This window comes from Pagrus major, chromosome 15, assembly GCF_040436345.1.
Source record: "Pagrus major chromosome 15, Pma_NU_1.0".
NCBI lineage: Eukaryota > Metazoa > Chordata > Actinopteri > Spariformes > Sparidae > Pagrus > Pagrus major.
The window spans coordinates 24,111,133-24,127,969 of record NC_133229.1 but is presented as its reverse complement, the minus strand read 5'-3'; the positions used below and the strand labels follow the sequence as shown (position 1 = coordinate 24,127,969).

The window sequence follows — 16,837 nt, the reverse complement described above, 5'->3', positions numbered from 1 at the left end:
GCAGTTATGAAAATGTGGTCACATTTAATTCATGTCAAAAGTAAATAACTTCATAAGGGCTGCAGTTAACAAAATATGTCATCATCAGTTAATTAGCTGATTATTTTCATGATTAATTGTTTAGTCTATTAATCTTGAAAAATGCTCATCACAGTTTCCCAGAGCCCAAAGTGATGCTTTCATATTGCTTCTTTTGTTCAACCAGCAGTCCAACAGCCAAAGACTCTTCATTCACCATCATAAGTGACAAATAAAAGCAGCGTATCATTAGATTTAAGAAGCTGGAACCAGCAAATGTTTGACATTTTTTACTGGAAAAAAATGAAAATGAAGAATGCATTTTATTTAGGTCGACTAATCGTTTAATTGATTAATCGCTTCAGCTCTAATATGCGTGAAAGCCCTCTTTATCGCCACCAAAGACACATGTTCCTTAATTGTTGCCTAAGTCAAGAAAGTAGAAGGTTAAAGCCATTGTGGTCAAACAAAAAGGAGAGCTGAGGTGCAGATAATCAAGGTGAGATTCAAGTACAAAAACAATTTTACACTCAAATCAGCAGTGATCTTGACATTTCAACGGTGTCTTTTTCAGTGTGTAATAGCCCATCAGTTTAATTGTTGATTCCTTTTAATTAGTGACTAACAGGGGCTGTCGATGAACTTATTTGTAGAGTGTTCCCAACACGTCCACTAAGTGGCTACAGGCATTCAGAGGCATCTTCAGACAGACAGGACCTCTTACTTACTTTCTCATTGAGACTTACAGCAACCCGAAAATAAAGCCAAATGTCCTGTTGCTGAAAACAGCATGTAATCGATTTTTTCATCACAGAGGCTAATGCAGTGCACCTCTGGATCAAATTAAGACATCAATACATTTGATCTCTGGATCTTTATTTGACAATTGTGCAAAAAAGTATGAGCAATTACTTCTATTTACTGCAAAATGCATCACATCAAGTGACCATTATGTCTCCTTATTTTCTCTTTTCAATCAGGCTTTCATCATTGAGGACGAGGAGCACACTCGCTCCCTTCCCCCCAACCCTTTCGATAATCTCACGGAGAAGGAGCTGGAGGAATACAAGAACACAGTAGAAAAAAAGCAGCAAGGCCAAGAAGGTAGTCTGCAGTGCACCATACTTAATCAAATCCTACTGGGGTTCTCACACACTCATATCTGACATAATCCCATGTAGATTATAAGTGAGTGATGTTTTGAAGTAAATCCTTTGGGGTCGTAGAGGTCATGAAGGAAAGTGAGACGCAGAGACAAAGCTACTCTGAGGGGCTAACAGCAATCTCTGACTTCAAGCAACGCCAGAAAGAAACTTGGAGTTTATAACCTGTTAAATGCTGATTTCTGAAGAATTATGAACTCAGGTTGAACTTCTTTGACTTTTCAATTAAGGAGAACACATTAGATGTAATTGCATGAATTCGATTACTTGATTACTTGGGTCTGGTGCCAGTGTTTTAGTTTTATATATCCCAAATGTTTGTTGTACTTAATGCATCCACTTAAAAACAGTGTCATTAGCCTGCAGTCCAGGCAGTTGATTATAGTGCTCGCTCACTTCCCGCCTAGAGAAAATGTTGGAACTGTTCTCTCGTAAATGAGGATTTTCCTGCAAGAATTCCAGCAGGAGAAAGATGTCTGTGGCTTCACTCTTCTCTGAGCTGTGAAGTCAGCTCACAGGGACGGTGAGAAATGAGCTGCAAAGACCTCGGTCCTGTCAAACTACTCACGTCCCGGAAAAAAATGTGTGTGTGGGCGGGAAACGTGTCTACAGCTGTGCGTTAACGTAGCACCTTTGCTTTTCACCGTCACCATAATGTGACAATCTTGAAGCACATCAGATAATAGATATTAATAGAACATAGCAGAGTTATTAAAGCAGCTCAGTGTTCAGTGTTGTTTTGGTTTTGGTTTTGCTAGCTGCATGGGATTCGATGGCAGTGTCAGCTGGGTTGATCAGTCGGATCATCAATTTTTGATCCAGACCGAAATATCTCAACAATTATTCGATTGATTGCACATTTTCTGCAGACATTTGTGCATCCACAGAGTGAATCCTGAAGACTTTTCATATGGTTCCATCATCAGGTCAAAATATTAATGACATTCACATCAGCTTTGGTTGTACCTTGTGTTTAGTGCTAATTAGCAAATGTTAGCATGCTAACAGACTATGATGAAGGTAAATGCTTGCTAACCTGCTAAATGTCAGTATGTTAGCAATGTCCAATGTTAAAGTCTCTAACCATTATAAACAAGTAATATCCTTAAATTTAATCCTTGAAAAATGATTGATTTTCAACATAATCTGTTTTTTCATCTTCAAGATCACTCATGTAAACCAAAAACCTTTTAACATTTGAAATGAAACAACCCCCTTGTCATTTTTGCATTTTTCTACACTCGCCAAAACGGGCAAGAATTAAACAACAATGATCAAAACATACAATTACAGTCCGACCGAAACTCGATTATTGGTTGTCAAACACAAAGATGTAATGGAGGCAGGATATTTTACAGTTTAACAATGAACTTTATCGTCTAAAATGACATCAGTGCACTTCTCTTAAAATAAAGCTGTCATATTTACACGTATCGGACAACATATATGCCACTACCTATATATCTCTGATATGCCAATATTGGCCAACTGATATACTGGTTGGGCTCTACATACAATCAAAGTTTAGCTGGTGAAATAAATCAAGTGACAATATGCATTGATTGTTGGTTATGAAGAAACCCTGTAAACGTATTTTTTGTAATTTAACAGTAATATTTTAGATGTTATATACAAGGCTTCAAGAATGTGGAAAATGTTGATTAAGTGCTTTTAAAGAGCTTGAAAAGTGCTAGCATGTTAGCATGTATATAATAGCATTTATCTTAGACCTGCTAGCATGACTGTGAACTCTTTAGTCTTGTTGCTTCTGTGAGCAGTGAAAAGATAATGTTGATGAAATACACCTCACATGAACAATAACTTGCTGAATGACTGACCACTGATGGCTGCAATCATTCTACAGAAGATGATGATGCCACTGATGCAGATGAGATGACGACATTTGATGGCTCTACTATCTCCCTCTCCCTCTCTCCCATAATGACTCCAGCTAAACAAGGTAATTAGCAAGTCAACAGGCACCGAAATGACGTTAGAACTAGTTGCTTGTTTGTTTCTGTGGTTTATGTCCCTCTGGGGTAATCTGTATTATTACAGCCTTGTCTGTGTGATTGCACTACTTATCCACAACCCTCTTCACTGTTTGGCAGACACAATTCCTAATGGGAAAGACCACTTGTCGGAGCTGGAGGACGACTTGAGCATGGAGATATCCAAGATGAGCGTGAGCACTACGGAAACGGTGGAAATCTCCATCACGTCGAAGGAGAAGTCGGAGGAGGCTCAGACCCCGGAGAGCCAAACCAAGTCCCCGAAGAAAAAGAAAAAGAAGTTCCGCACACCTTCGTTCTTGAAAAAGAGCAAGAAAAAGAAGGATGAGAAAGAAAAAGAAAAAACAGAAGCCTGAGGGCATTTATCGTAAAAACAATTAGTGTTTTGTTAGGAAAACATCTGAATTGAGTTCTGAATTTTTCAGCTTGTTGAAGGGAAGTGAAATAAGACAAATGACTATCACTTAGTCAGTAAGTCTCCCAGGACTGTGTTTTTTTTTCACACATCTTCCATCATTCACAGCTATTATTTCATGTGAATGTTTTTTCCAAGTTGGTAAAATGGATGTTTTGTTTTTTTTTTATTCCCATGAAAATTTGTGATCGACTATTCCTGAAGGGCTCGGTAAAAATGAAATCAAATGAAAAGTGAATACAGAACCGCACATTTGTGGTTGTTATTACCCATATTTTTAATGGGGTTTAAAAAATGATAACAGGACTGATGGGTTGTGAAGGTTATGAACACATCATACTACAGTTACGTGTTCGTGATTACTTTTCTTCTTTTTGCACAAGATCATTGGTCCTGTTTACACCTGGCAGTAATATGCGTCTTGAGTGATCCGATCAGCTACAGGTGTGAAAGCACCCAAGACGCATCGAGGTCCGGTCCGGGTCACATCAAAGTACCGCCTACTTAACTGACGTCGTCTGCATAAATACACACAAAACACGCTGTCCTACTTCCGTTGAACTCGTAACCGAAGTATCCCCAGATTCCCTTAAAATAACTGCTCAATTTTGAGAGTTGTTGAGTGAGGAGAAAATTAATTAACTTTGCAAAATGGCCACGGCATATTCTTAAAATCGGTTGTGCCTTCTTGTAAATTCGCCATTGAATTCAATAAGCTGTTTCTTTCCTTAAAGTGTCGCTGTACCGGCCTGTCAGCTTCTCCGTCTCTAAAAGTGTGTCGTAACCTGCAAACGCTAAGCAGCTGTTTGAACCCTATGTTTTTTTAGTTGATTTCATCATTTACACAAAAATGACTAAATATTTTATTGACAGAAAACACGTCAATTTTTTACAAATAAAATAAACAGTAACCAGGCTACGTCTTTGTTGCCGTTGGAGAAAGTCTCCAGACTCCCTTAAAACATAGTGCAATTGTGTGAATTGTTTAGTGAGGAGCAGTGTTAATTTTGGCAGCTATTTTCGATTTATTCATTTTATTCGTGTTAGTCACATTTTAGTCATTTTTAACCTTCAAAGTTTTAGTCTAGTTTTAGTTGAAGACAACTCATAACATTTAAGTCATCACTTTCAGTCAAAATTTTACTTTTAAAAGTTGTTTGCTTGTCGTCGCTGGGTGCTGCGCGAGTAACGTGGATAAAAATTAGTAACCCCGTGATCAAACTCGAGCGAGTAGCGCAACGCAAATATTTCCTTTGTCTGGTCTGAACGCACCGTACATGTTGGTCCCGTCCTTTCTTGTCATTGAAAAACAAAACATACATTTCGTTGTAGTTTTTATTATGAAGGATCTATTTTTAGCTTGTCATCATCTGGTCTTAGTCACGGAAGAAAGGTCCTTACAAACATTTTTCGTTATAGTTTTAGTTAACGATATCAACACTGGTTAGGAGAACCTTTCTAAACTTTGTGAATCGCTGTCTCTGACAAATTATTAATTATTTGGGCCTTCTTGTAAATTCGGCTAATGTTATACATATAGTTATTTCTTTCTTTGTGTAAAAACATTTTGTCAGTTTTGTCGCGTGTTGGCTACTGTTAATAACAACCCTTTTGGTCTTTGCGAACAGAAATAATGTAAGCGGTGTTTATTTGCACACCGCGGGGACGTGGGATCAATTCAAACAGTGTCACTCGAGACGCATGTGGAGACTCATTGTAATATCAGGTGTGAACTGGCATACCGACAGCTGTCCGCTTCTGAACGGATCCCCCGAGAAGCATGTTAACGCCAGGTGTAAACAGGGTCATCGTTGAATGTATACTGAAAGCTACGGAAATTGTTTTAACAATTTTAAAAAGTAACAATCCAGGAGTCGTGTAACCGTGGCTGAACATATAAAGACGTTACGACGTTCGGCCTTTAAAGAAGTACGATTTATATCTGAACCTCTTCATAGCTATATTATCTTGTAATAATATATGTCGGTTTATATAATAGGTATTACAATAGTGTTTGATAGTTAAATAAATGATTTGATAGTCTTTACATATTTACTTTACATACTAACTCTTATACTAAACATCCTGTGATTGATGATACAGTAATAATTCATGTTGTTCCTACATTCCTGTCAGTGGTATTGTTCCCATGGTTGCTGCTTTATTGTAATTGTGACAAAGAATTGACTGTGACTGACAGAAAGAGCTCCGCAACGTGATGATTCTTGCATATTGATGTTTATGAGTGACAAAAGTCTGACTTTTACGGAATTGACAGAAAATTACTACTTGTTTGGATGGTGACAATGAAAGTGCCAAGGCTGAACGAATCACGGAAAGTTGAATGTGATGGATGCTTTGACTCATTATATCCAGAAAGTCAGGTGATGGCAATATGCGGCTGAAAGCCCGTCTCCATAGCCACTGTTAGAGTTTGATATAAAGTATATTAGAGGACCATATATTTACATCCCAGTCAATAATGTGAATGATTTGTTTTGACCCAAAGGGAGTTTGCCTTTGTAAATAGTTTGTTTCTGTGACGTTCTTCTGTTAAGCGCTAAACCAAATGTTAAACAATGAAACATAGAAATGTGACAGTACAATCTAATAACAATATTTTAACACTACTTTCATCATAATTTTTTTTATTCCACCTTAATGCACAGCGCATTGTGTTTACAGACTGTATTACTTAAGTAATGTGTGTGCCTAGTGCTTGTACTTTCTCTGTTTACATTGCTGTTTGCGTCGCCTGGGTTTTTGTCCCCACGGTGCTTTACATTACAGTCACCTTGCCTCAAAGTCAGTCCTTTTAAAATTGCCTTCCACCTGATGTAATAAAAGCTGGCATATGTTTCCATAAGCGTTTTATTGCTCTCTCGCTCATTGACTGAACGATATTTGCTGTTATCGTTTCTTATCTTTCCTCAAACACACGTTTGAACATGAGCAGGATTTTTTTTTTCTTTTTTTTTTTGAATGTTGCTGGATGCATTTATTTCAGCTGTGGTTTGGTGTGAAACTCCAGCTAATTATACCCCCGCTCTAAGACTACACATCACCTCGAGTATGAAATAAAGCTTTCTAGAAAACTATTTACACAGCCTCCCCCTTTTTTTTTTTTTTTTAGAAAAGCAGCGTCCCCCTAAAACAATGCACTCTGTTCAGTGATAATTGACCGTGTGAAGCTGTATAATCAGTCTCCAGCCATGATATGAATGGGCGTTGTCATGGTAATCCACTGAGAGGGGGCAGCGGAGACAAAGAGGGGATTTGGTGTCTCCAACAGGTGTTCATGTTGGGGGAGTGACAGGATCTATACCTACACCACCCCCCAACCTACACACACCTCTCCAAAGAGATGGCATAAGGACAAGATGAGGTCAAAAGGTAAAAGCGGTTTAACTGAACAAAAAAACGAGAAAATGGAGAAAAATTGGAAAAATATTATGTGGAAATAAGATATTTATGAGCGTTATGTTAACGAGAATGAGTGGCAGCTATTGAGAATACACTGGTCGTGGGAAGTGGTTTTTCACAGGTCTTCTCTCAACTTTTTCTGACTTATTTCAACAGTTATCTAATAAGCATGATAATCGCCAGCTTCCAAACTTGTTATCCAAACAATCCCCTCACAATGTGTGGATGACAAAGCTTAGCGCTGAGCTCCTTCCTTGTCCTGACAGTGCTAAGGAGAGGACGGAGCAGGTGACACACGTCTGGCCTGCTGGAGTGTCCTTCTGCTGTGACCTCGGGGCAAAGTGCAGCTATTGTTTTAAAACAACAGAGGGACGGCTGCTGCTGCTGCTGCTGCTGCTGCACAAAGCTTAATCTGAGACCATCTTCTTGCAGACCACCGGCATATGAGAAGCAGACAGATTAGCAGATAGATAGCGCTCGATCAAAAGATATACTCTCAAAATGCTTTGTATTCTCTGCTGTGTGGGATGTTTGGCACATTCTTTCATAAACACACACACCAGCACCGTGCCGCTGTGCCTCCTCTGTGACAGCCGAGCCACTGGTGTAATCCTCAGGCTTTTCAGATTACTCCAGTTGGGGTCACATTCTACACCAACCTACAGCGGGTCAGCTTTCCACGCTGCCGCTATCAGCGTGCTGCATGCACACTCAGCCAGTGTGCACATGAGCCTCGCAGCACAGATGAGCCTTTTCCTGGTGAAATGCTGTCAGTTTCCATCCCCCCGCTGAACTCTCTGTGCATGTCTGACTCCATTTATGTTTTTTTTTGTCCTTTTTTGAGCACATGGGTGGCAGATGATGATTTGCATTGATGTCATATGGGAGAAGTTCCATAACAGGAACCTCACTGAAATGGAAAAGATGCAAAATCGACCTGTATTTATTCAGATTTTACTCGCCACCTTTGCATCTGTCCGCAAATGTCGCCCATTATTGCCCCTTAAGTGTGCGTCTCTGTTTCAGACTCCAGATCAGCGCCGTCTGTGTGTGTCAGGCCTTGCCAGGCAGCTGAAATAGACTCCATGGGAGGGTGTGCTCTCTCACAGGCGTCCGTTACAGGCCTGGCCACATCTGCAGCCGGCCGGCCATCTGCACCCATTGTCTCGGAGGCACAACACAGCCCTGCACGCATGGCTGGCCTCGTAAAGGCAGGCCCTTTCCCCTCTGTCCTCCTCCATCTTTCACAGTGTGGGAGGAAAGAAAAATGACTTCTTAATCAGTCAAAAAGGACTGGGGGACGACAGAAGTGGACCATTGAGCTAGAAGTAAACTCAATTTCAAGGTTAGGAAAGTATTCACTACCATGTAAATTTGGTTGTTCGCTGAACTGGAGCAGCGACAGAAGATTCCGACATTAGACATAATTTCATCGGGTTATTCCCTTCGTATGTGAGTGAGTTTAAAACAAGAGACTTCAAGAGAGACATATGAGATTAATGGAGAATAAAATAATCTCAAAATGCCTCTGAAATCATATAAATGTTCTGTATGCAGCGACAAACAGCTCAAAACTCCTAACCTCAGGATGTAAATCACCTTAAAGGGGCAGTATGTAGTTTTGGAGAAGAAATTCAAACTCAGAATTTGCTTACTTACAATATAAATGAGGTGATAATACATTTTTCCATAAGTGAATAAACAAGCTGCTCTCAGAGGAAAACAAGGTCCCCAGAACACTGTTTGAAGCTAGAACGGAGGCAGGGTCCGCCACATTCGAACAAAGTAAAACAGTATGAGATTGTCCTTTAAAGGTCAGTTTGTTTATTCAGTTTTGAAAACAAAGAGTTTGTTTGTTTAGGCATGAAAAAAAAAAAAAATCAAAGATATTTTGCTCCTGTTTAAAATATCCCCCCTAAACTACACACTGCACCTTTAAAGCATCCCATCAGAGATCACCCCTGTCCCTGATATCCAGTTTGCACTTCATCAAACCTAAAACCATCTTCTGCCATGTGGCCTTTTTATGCTTTTCACTTTTCCCCCCCAGTCTGCAGACACAAGCTGCGTGCACATGAAAGGCAGCTTCCTCATTTGTCATAATTATTCCCATATTAATGCCGGCTGAAATAAAGCAGCTATTGTTCCGACAAATGAAAGCCGGCGTTTATATGTGTGTTATTTGTTACTCTCCTGCAGTATTGATAATGAGGATTTATCATGGCACGGTTGACAATGAATGCAATGTGCATGCGATAGTGGGAGGGATTATCCACCAAGTAGGGCAAGTGGCTGAGGCTAAGGACTGCAATTCCATCGAGCCCAGTTCATTTCAGTCATCGGCTCAGAGCTCGCAGACGGGACAAGGAAGACACACATTTCAGCGTCGCTTTATCTGTCACGTCCCCCCACAAAACAAAAAAAAAAAAGAAAAAAAAAAAAAAAGAAGTGAAAAATGGTTAAGTACATGCGACAGCACAGCGAGCTGAAACCCGAAGAGGTCCTGTCGGAGTCTGATGCGTCCATGGACCAGCAGGATTTCGGAGAGATGTCCGACTATTCGTTCAGCGACGTTTTATACTCCAAATGTTCCGCAATGGACCAAATCGGCACTTTCATGAAGAACGTGCAAGTGCTGCTCGATGCAGCGAATTACATAGAAAATGTCGAGAAGAGCAGCGGAAGTAAGTAAACACGGGCTTGCAGGGGATATTAACACGTAATGCGCCGGGCAGACAACAATAGAGGCGAAGGCGACAAAAGACGCGCAGCGGACCGGATGAACTGGCCCCGGAGCGGCCGGCGGTAATTCACCTGCTCCTGGGAGGCTGTGCACTAATCCACCAACTCTGACCACATATGAGGGGAAATGTAACAGAAGCGGAAAGGCAGCCTCTGTCTGGACCCAGGAAGCACTTTGCATTTTTACTGCAACAGTAGCCTCGCAGCTGAGTGATCTGCTCACACTCGTTTGCTTTCTGCAGAACCGAACTGGATCAAGCACCGCTCAGTGGCTTTATTATTCGGCATGTGTGCACATTTGGGTTAATACGTGTAGACATTTGTGGTGTTTGAGACCTCATTTCCGAGCTCATATTTCTATCCAAGCTTCTTTCGCCACTAATCCGTAGAAATATCGCATTCACGGACCCTGTTGCACGCACGGAACCGCGACTCGGAGCTTTATTTCCCCCATCAAAGTGTCCAATTCAACGCGCACCTATCGTTTTCAGGAGCAGCTGCTGCTGCTTCCTTGTATGTGTTGTTCACATGGTTTCCACATGGAACTAATTGTAAAGTTGTCATTGGTCGGGACGCATGTTCCCAGCGCGAGAGTCACTGCAGGTAGCCAATAGCGCGCCGGGTTCATGTCTGACGTCGCATGTTACTGGGATTGGGGTGGGGGGTTCATGGGAAATGTAGTGCAGCTGGGGTATATGAGTGTGTCCACTGAATATTCTTACTCTCAAGATAGATCAATGCACTGGCATCAGAAATGTTTATTGTAGGGAAGCTGTGCTGTTTGTGAGGAGGGTTCACTGAGGTTTCTACATGCGTTGCCTTCGGTCACACATTTAAATATAATTGAGTATTCAGGCCAAATCAGGTCACATGCATCATGCAAATCCAAGCCTTCATGGAGCCTTTTGCTTGTAGCACATTTGTAAAAACTGCACAGTCTATTTAATCCTCTTGATCTTTTTTTTTCATCACCAGAATGCGAGCACGGCTACGCTTCGACATATCCTGCAGGCCAGACGGCACACCAACAGAAGCAGCGCAAGTTCAAGAACAGGAAATTGGACAATATTCACAATAGGTATGTTAATGTTTGTCTTCATTTATGTAAAGCGTGGTTATGAAACCATTGCAGCATTAGTTCACACAGCTATCTGATTTGCTCTGCACACGTAGGTAGTGTAACATGTTGTATTTTGCATTAATAAGAGTTTTGTTTCTACATTTGTTATTTCAACAGGTCGGCACACAATGAGCTGGAAAAAAATAGGTGAGTGAGACAAAACTGAGAGGGTCGCTTGTATGTTTATGACAAAAACAGTCAAGTACTGAAAGACATGAAGGGCAGTCAGCTTAGATTCATACTTCCATCTCACTTAAATCAAGTTTTGTCTCGTATGCATAACAAGTTCCGGATGTGAACGTGCAGAAGAAGCAGAAAGACAAATCCCCACAGTATTTAAACTGCTCTGCAAATGGGCCTTTATCTCGAGAGCCAGCTGTCTCAAAATGGAGCTTCAAGCTGATAAACCGAAAGCCTTCTCCATTCTGCCATGTTTGCATATCTTGGTGCTATGCTAAATATGGTGACCATACCGAGATGTACTGCAGGCTTATAAATCAGCTTATTATCATCGCAGGCCTTTAAAAAAAAAAAAAAGGCTATTTTTTATCAACAACTTGGAAATTCAGCCTTTTGTAAATGACTGCGAGTGTGCATTTTGCAAGGCAAATAAACGGGAGGTGTAATGCAGCCTCAGTAGCAGCGCTGCTCCTGGAGGACATGCAGACATTTCCCCAGTCAGCAAACGGGAACCGTCTGTTTCCAGACAACAGGGCTCCTTCCTGAGAGATTCTCAGCTGCAGATCTAACAGCAGCTTGCTTGTGTTGCTCCAGGATGAGGCAGCCCTTTGCTCTGAGCAGGAAACAAATGTCAGGACACATTTATCCTAAAATTAAACGCCCAGTTAATCTTCAAAGGTGAGCCAGGCGTGTGAGAATATTGGTTTGAGACGTGCACCGAGTGACGAGGAAAAAATTGCATCTTCAAGAGGAAGAGGCTTCTTTCACATTTTTTTTTTTTAAAATGGTGGCCAATGCAGAGAGGAGAGATGACATCACAACTTGACCTACATTTTACTCCATGATTTGAAAGGATAGTGAGTGTCCTTTGTCAGTTTTCTGCATTCGTACAGACCACAGGCCCAGAGGCCTCGGTGGACCAGAAACAGAGTGTCAGCAGTCGCTTTTGAATCCGGGGCCACACAGATCCATATGTAACTGCTACTGCAAAATGGATAAACAGACAAATTGTGCCTGAATGCTTTGACTGTTACATTGCTCATCACAGACAAATTAATGGCATCCAAATTCGAATCGATCAGTACCAATCAAATAGCTATATGTCTTAACTATTACGATACAAATCAAATTGGATGAGGAGCAAGAATGCATTAGTCTGGAAATAATGCACATTATTCCATGTCTGCTGTCTCTAAAGAGAAATGACCCCTCTGACTGTGTCTCTTCCCACAGACGAGCACATCTACGGCTGTGTTTGGAGAAGTTGAAGTCCCTCATCCCTCTGGGACCAGACTGCAGTCGACACACCACACTGGGACTGCTCAACAAGGCCAAAGCACATATCAAGGTGTGGTAGCCTATAGCAACCTCTGTAGTGTGGTACAATAATGGGATTAAGGGCTAAATTCAGCTTTTTATTCCTGACTGGCCATGTGTTAATGTAGGAACGTAACCATAAACAGTCATCGTGCTAAAATAGGCTGTTTTTCCACAGCAGATATTTGGACTTCTCACAGTAGGTAAAGCACAGCACCAGCCACTCACTGATTCCAAGATTTAAACAATATCTGAGACTGTATGTGCATTAGATATCTAACGTAATGTAAGCCTTACCAGTCAATAGACTGATCCTGTTTTTATTCATGGGATACATTTGTGTTTTAGTCTCCGAGCTCACATTAACGATGGCCCACACTTTCTGTTTTTTTCCTTGAAGTACAAGCTGCCGTGCTGTCCTGACACCTTACTGTCCATCAGGATATTCCTTGGTGTGTTAGTTCAACACCTGCCGCTGGATGAAAGAGTGCAGGTCGATAAAGACATAACAGCACTCGTACTTGTTTAGCAATCATAGCTGACAGCAGAAAAAGAGAAGAAAGCTCTTCCTGTTTGGCCTCACTTCCATGTCTAAAGTAAACATCTGATTCAGGGCGACTATGATGCGATAATAAAACAATTATCATTGTAACGTTTTTTTGATTTATTTTTTTTATCACTGTGTGCCCACGTAGAGTATTTATAGTGATCCATGATTGAAACAAATAGATGAATTTACTTTTATTTACTTTGCTCAGCCATCCTCACCAAAACTCATGACATAGCCCGGCTTAAAAACATCAGTCTGTTAAGGTTCACCATCCGACCGGCTCAGCCATTAGGAACGTACAGTATTACAAAACTGTTACAGACGATCATAATGTGGAGAATTAGGTTTTGAATTCCAGATTATTGGATTTTGGATTCTGGGCCTTGGCGACTGAGGTCCTTCAGACTACCGGATAATGTGAATAGTCCGCTGACCACTGGTCTTGAGAGCAACATGTCCCGAATGTTGGAACTGAATGGATCGCTGAGTGTTTCAAACTGCATGAGACCGGCGATGGGCACAAATGATTGTGAAGCAGTAAAGCATCCAGGACTCAACACTCTTGCTCCCCTGATGGCTACAGTCAAAGCCAGATACACTTTCTTTTTTTGGGGGAAATATTGGATTTTTTTTTTTAAGCCAAGTCTTTGCAGACTCTAGCAATGGGAGGTGGTTGAGGGGTGATGGAGGGCTGCAGTAAGAAAACAATCCTGGCAACAGTCTGGGAGTTTATCACAGTGGGGGGTAGTGGATAAAGTACCCACTGTATGATTTCCACTGTTTATTCTGGACTTGCCTGTTGGAAGTCCAGGAAATGTGGCTTCTGAAGGCTGCTGTGTTGTATTTTTGGAACCAGAGGTTGTGTGTGAGGGTAAAAAGCGTGGTGCAGGCGCAGTAAGCATTAAGCTCATGACTGCAGGAAGTATTAAAAACAGAAAACGCCCTGTACTGTGTGACAGGAAACGCAGTGCTCTGACTTGCATTTACTAATACTAGTAGTGCATAATACAATAGATAGAATATTTATAATACAATAAATATAATATACACAATACTAGTATATAAGAGCTGGGAGTACAAGATAAATGTTTCAGCTATATGCAGGACAAGATGACTTGTAGCCCATGAACAAATTATTCCAGCTTTCTCATCCAGTGATCGTTATAGTACGTCCACTTCATAGAGACACCAGATATTCCTCTACAACCAGCAACTTTCAATCCTCGTGTGTTGAATAATTTATAAGGAGGCACAGGGGGCCTCACATCACTGCATATGAGCTAACCATCTTCTCATGCATGTTAATCATGAGGAACATCTACAGGGGTGCAGTCATAATGGTCTGATTTAATTCATGCAAACACCAAATATGTCACATTGGATCCACGCACGTTGATTGTCTTGATTATCTTTGGAGCCCAATTTAACAAGAGTTTAATGAACTCTTTTGCATTTCAGAAACTTGAAGACATGGACCGGAGGAGTCAACACCAGCTGGAGACCTTAGAGAGGGAGCAGAGGCATCTGCAGAGGCAGCTAGCCCAGCTGCAGACTCATGGAGAGCGGGAGAGGGTCCGTACAGACAGCCTGGGCTCCCGCATGGACTCTGATCGCTCAGAGTCTGACAGAGGTGAGTGAATCAGACCTTTATCCGAGAGAAAACTTTGCAGCATCATTAGAGTTTTAGCATCTATAACCCAATAAACATATCCAAGCACAATTTCAAATATTCACACTCACATGATTCTGAAAATGTATCTGTATTCATTTGCGTTTCTCTTTGTTTTTGAACAGAGGAGATTGAAGTCGATGTGGAAAGCACTGAGTTCTCCCATGGAGAAATGGACAGTGTAAGCACCAGTGGTGCAAGTGACCTGGACGACCACAGCAGCCGGCAGAGCACAGCCAGTGATGAGGGCTACTCCACTTGCAGTCTAAAACTGGCCTTCTCTGCTTAAAACACCAGCCTATACTCTTACTTCAGCTGCAGTCTTTTATGGCTTTCACCTTTCAAAGTACCAGCCTACAGCTCCATTCTCCCCCGCAGTTTAGGTAACCTTTCTTCAGAAGAACCAGCCTCAATCCCACCTTTAACCGACAAATGAAACAGCTCCTCCACCCTGAGAACCAGCCTTATGTTCAACTCACGTCTAAAAGTTTAAAACGTCTCCTTACAAAAGCCAAGGGGCTTCCTCTACACGAAACGTTTTACACAACAGCCTCAAATTTTGGCAATATACAGTTTCCTCATTTTTCCAAGTTGACAATAACCTGAATGTCCCGCAACCCATTACCAGCTTGAATCAACCAAACCTGCACCCAATACCGATCCTGTAGAGGACCCGTGTCCGCACCAGTGTTCAACACTGAAGGGGAAACGCTACCTTTAGTCAAGTTGATCCTCTGAAACCAGCAAAAAAAAACAAAAAAAAACATGAAAACACAAACATACCCAATACCAGCTAGAAGCTCACCATTGGGAACGTTTGCTCCATTTGCCTTGTAAAAACTTTGCCCCTTTTCTTTGGATGCGATATCCAGACGGCACTTCTTGTCCGTGTACAAGCCAGTGGCAAGGGCTACTATGTCTGCATTCCAAAATGTTGATTACACTTCTATAACCTCTGCTTTAGGACCCACAACCATCATTGATCCCTGTGGCGTCCCTCCTGACTGACATACAGTCGCATCCAAACAGGTGGTGTAGTCCACCCTCGTTCCTCTAATTTATTTTGCATATGATTATAGTATTTATTTTTGGTATATTTAATTTTACTGTAGCTAGGTCTTGGTCATGCTTGAATGAAAAAAAACAGCCCTTTTCTTTGTTTTTTGTTTTTTTATGTTTACCAAATTACTTGACAATTAAGCCCATACGCAGTGCTACAGGTTTAATGCATTACTCAAATGGTGTTTTGTTAAAAGAATGACACATCTCTTTCGCACTGTGTGCAAATTCAACTTTATTTAGACAGTAATAAGCTATCCCGCACTTGTCCAAGCACAAGGCTCAAGCAATAACGCGCCTAGTTTTAGCATATCTTGAACGTTGGCTGTGTTTAGCACATTATTCTGTCCGTCCAACACCAAATTGCAGTTTGCTAGTTTCCACTTGCTCCGGTAGTGGTAACCGTTAATAATAATCTGAAGTCAAAACGATTGTAATTGATTTTTTTTTAAAAAGCAATGGTGCATGTGTGTTGAATGTAGCTTGTCTAATCATGTTGTAATGTGCTTTGGATTGACAAGTCTTAAAAAAAATGTCTGTAGCATGAACATAAACACTACAGAATACCAATTTTGGTTTTTACTTCAATGTTTAATACTGTATCTTTTTTGTATTGTAGCAGGAAAAAGTTCAAATCCTTGAAATTTGGAGGCTTCCCACTAATAATTCAATGTGTATTTGACACACCGAATTGCACTGCTGACCTGTTAGAATCCATGAAACCAAATAAGACATTTCAATAAGACCATTTATCTGCATTTTTTTGGTCCAAGTCCGAAGTAGATCACCACCAAATTGTGTCTTAACATGGGTATATGACTCTTGCACAAAGTTCCTTGTTACAGGTCTTTTCTCCCCCCAACCTGTTTGGGAAACTATAAAATGCACTATGAAAAAGACTTTTGTTAAGGAAGTATGTCAAAGCACACCCCAGAATGTTTTCTCTCGTGCTCAAATCAGCCATCCAAGGTGACTATTTTGCAAAACATGTGCTGCTGGTCCCCTGCTAATACTTTGTATCAGTTCCTCATAACTGTCCCTGGAATCTTAATAAACCTCTACCACCCAGACATTAACCAGCGTTGTCCTTTTTGAAGCCTAACATTAATATTGTCAACTTGTGTCTCTTGTATTAAAGACCGACTGCAACTGTTGCCAGCCTTAATTTT

The 16,837-nt window shown here is 41.1% G+C and overlaps 2 protein-coding genes across 4 annotated transcripts in view; both read left to right on the top strand.

Annotated features, from left to right (window-relative positions):
• add3b (adducin 3 (gamma) b) overlaps positions 1 to 6,474 on the top strand; it is a 38,360-nt gene extending 31,886 nt beyond the window's left edge. For all 3 annotated transcript variants that reach the window (XM_073482536.1, XM_073482534.1, XM_073482535.1), the window contains exons 13-15: positions 999 to 1,122; positions 3,046 to 3,141; positions 3,293 to 6,474. In XM_073482536.1, coding sequence (XP_073338637.1) covers positions 999 to 1,122; positions 3,046 to 3,141; positions 3,293 to 3,549 — 477 coding nt within the window. In that variant the 3' untranslated portion in view covers positions 3,550 to 6,474. The remainder of the gene's footprint in view (positions 1 to 998; positions 1,123 to 3,045; positions 3,142 to 3,292) is intronic.
• Positions 6,475 to 6,557: 83 nt separating this feature from the next.
• On the top strand, positions 6,558 to 16,744 carry LOC141009819 (max-interacting protein 1-like). Its single transcript, XM_073482538.1, has 6 exons — positions 6,558 to 9,715; positions 10,749 to 10,851; positions 11,011 to 11,040; positions 12,307 to 12,421; positions 14,399 to 14,570; positions 14,735 to 16,744. Exons 1-6 carry the CDS (start codon positions 9,487 to 9,489, stop codon positions 14,896 to 14,898), a joined length of 813 nt encoding a protein of 270 aa, XP_073338639.1. The 5' UTR covers positions 6,558 to 9,486; the 3' UTR covers positions 14,899 to 16,744.
• The last annotated feature ends 93 nt before the right edge of the window (positions 16,745 to 16,837 follow it).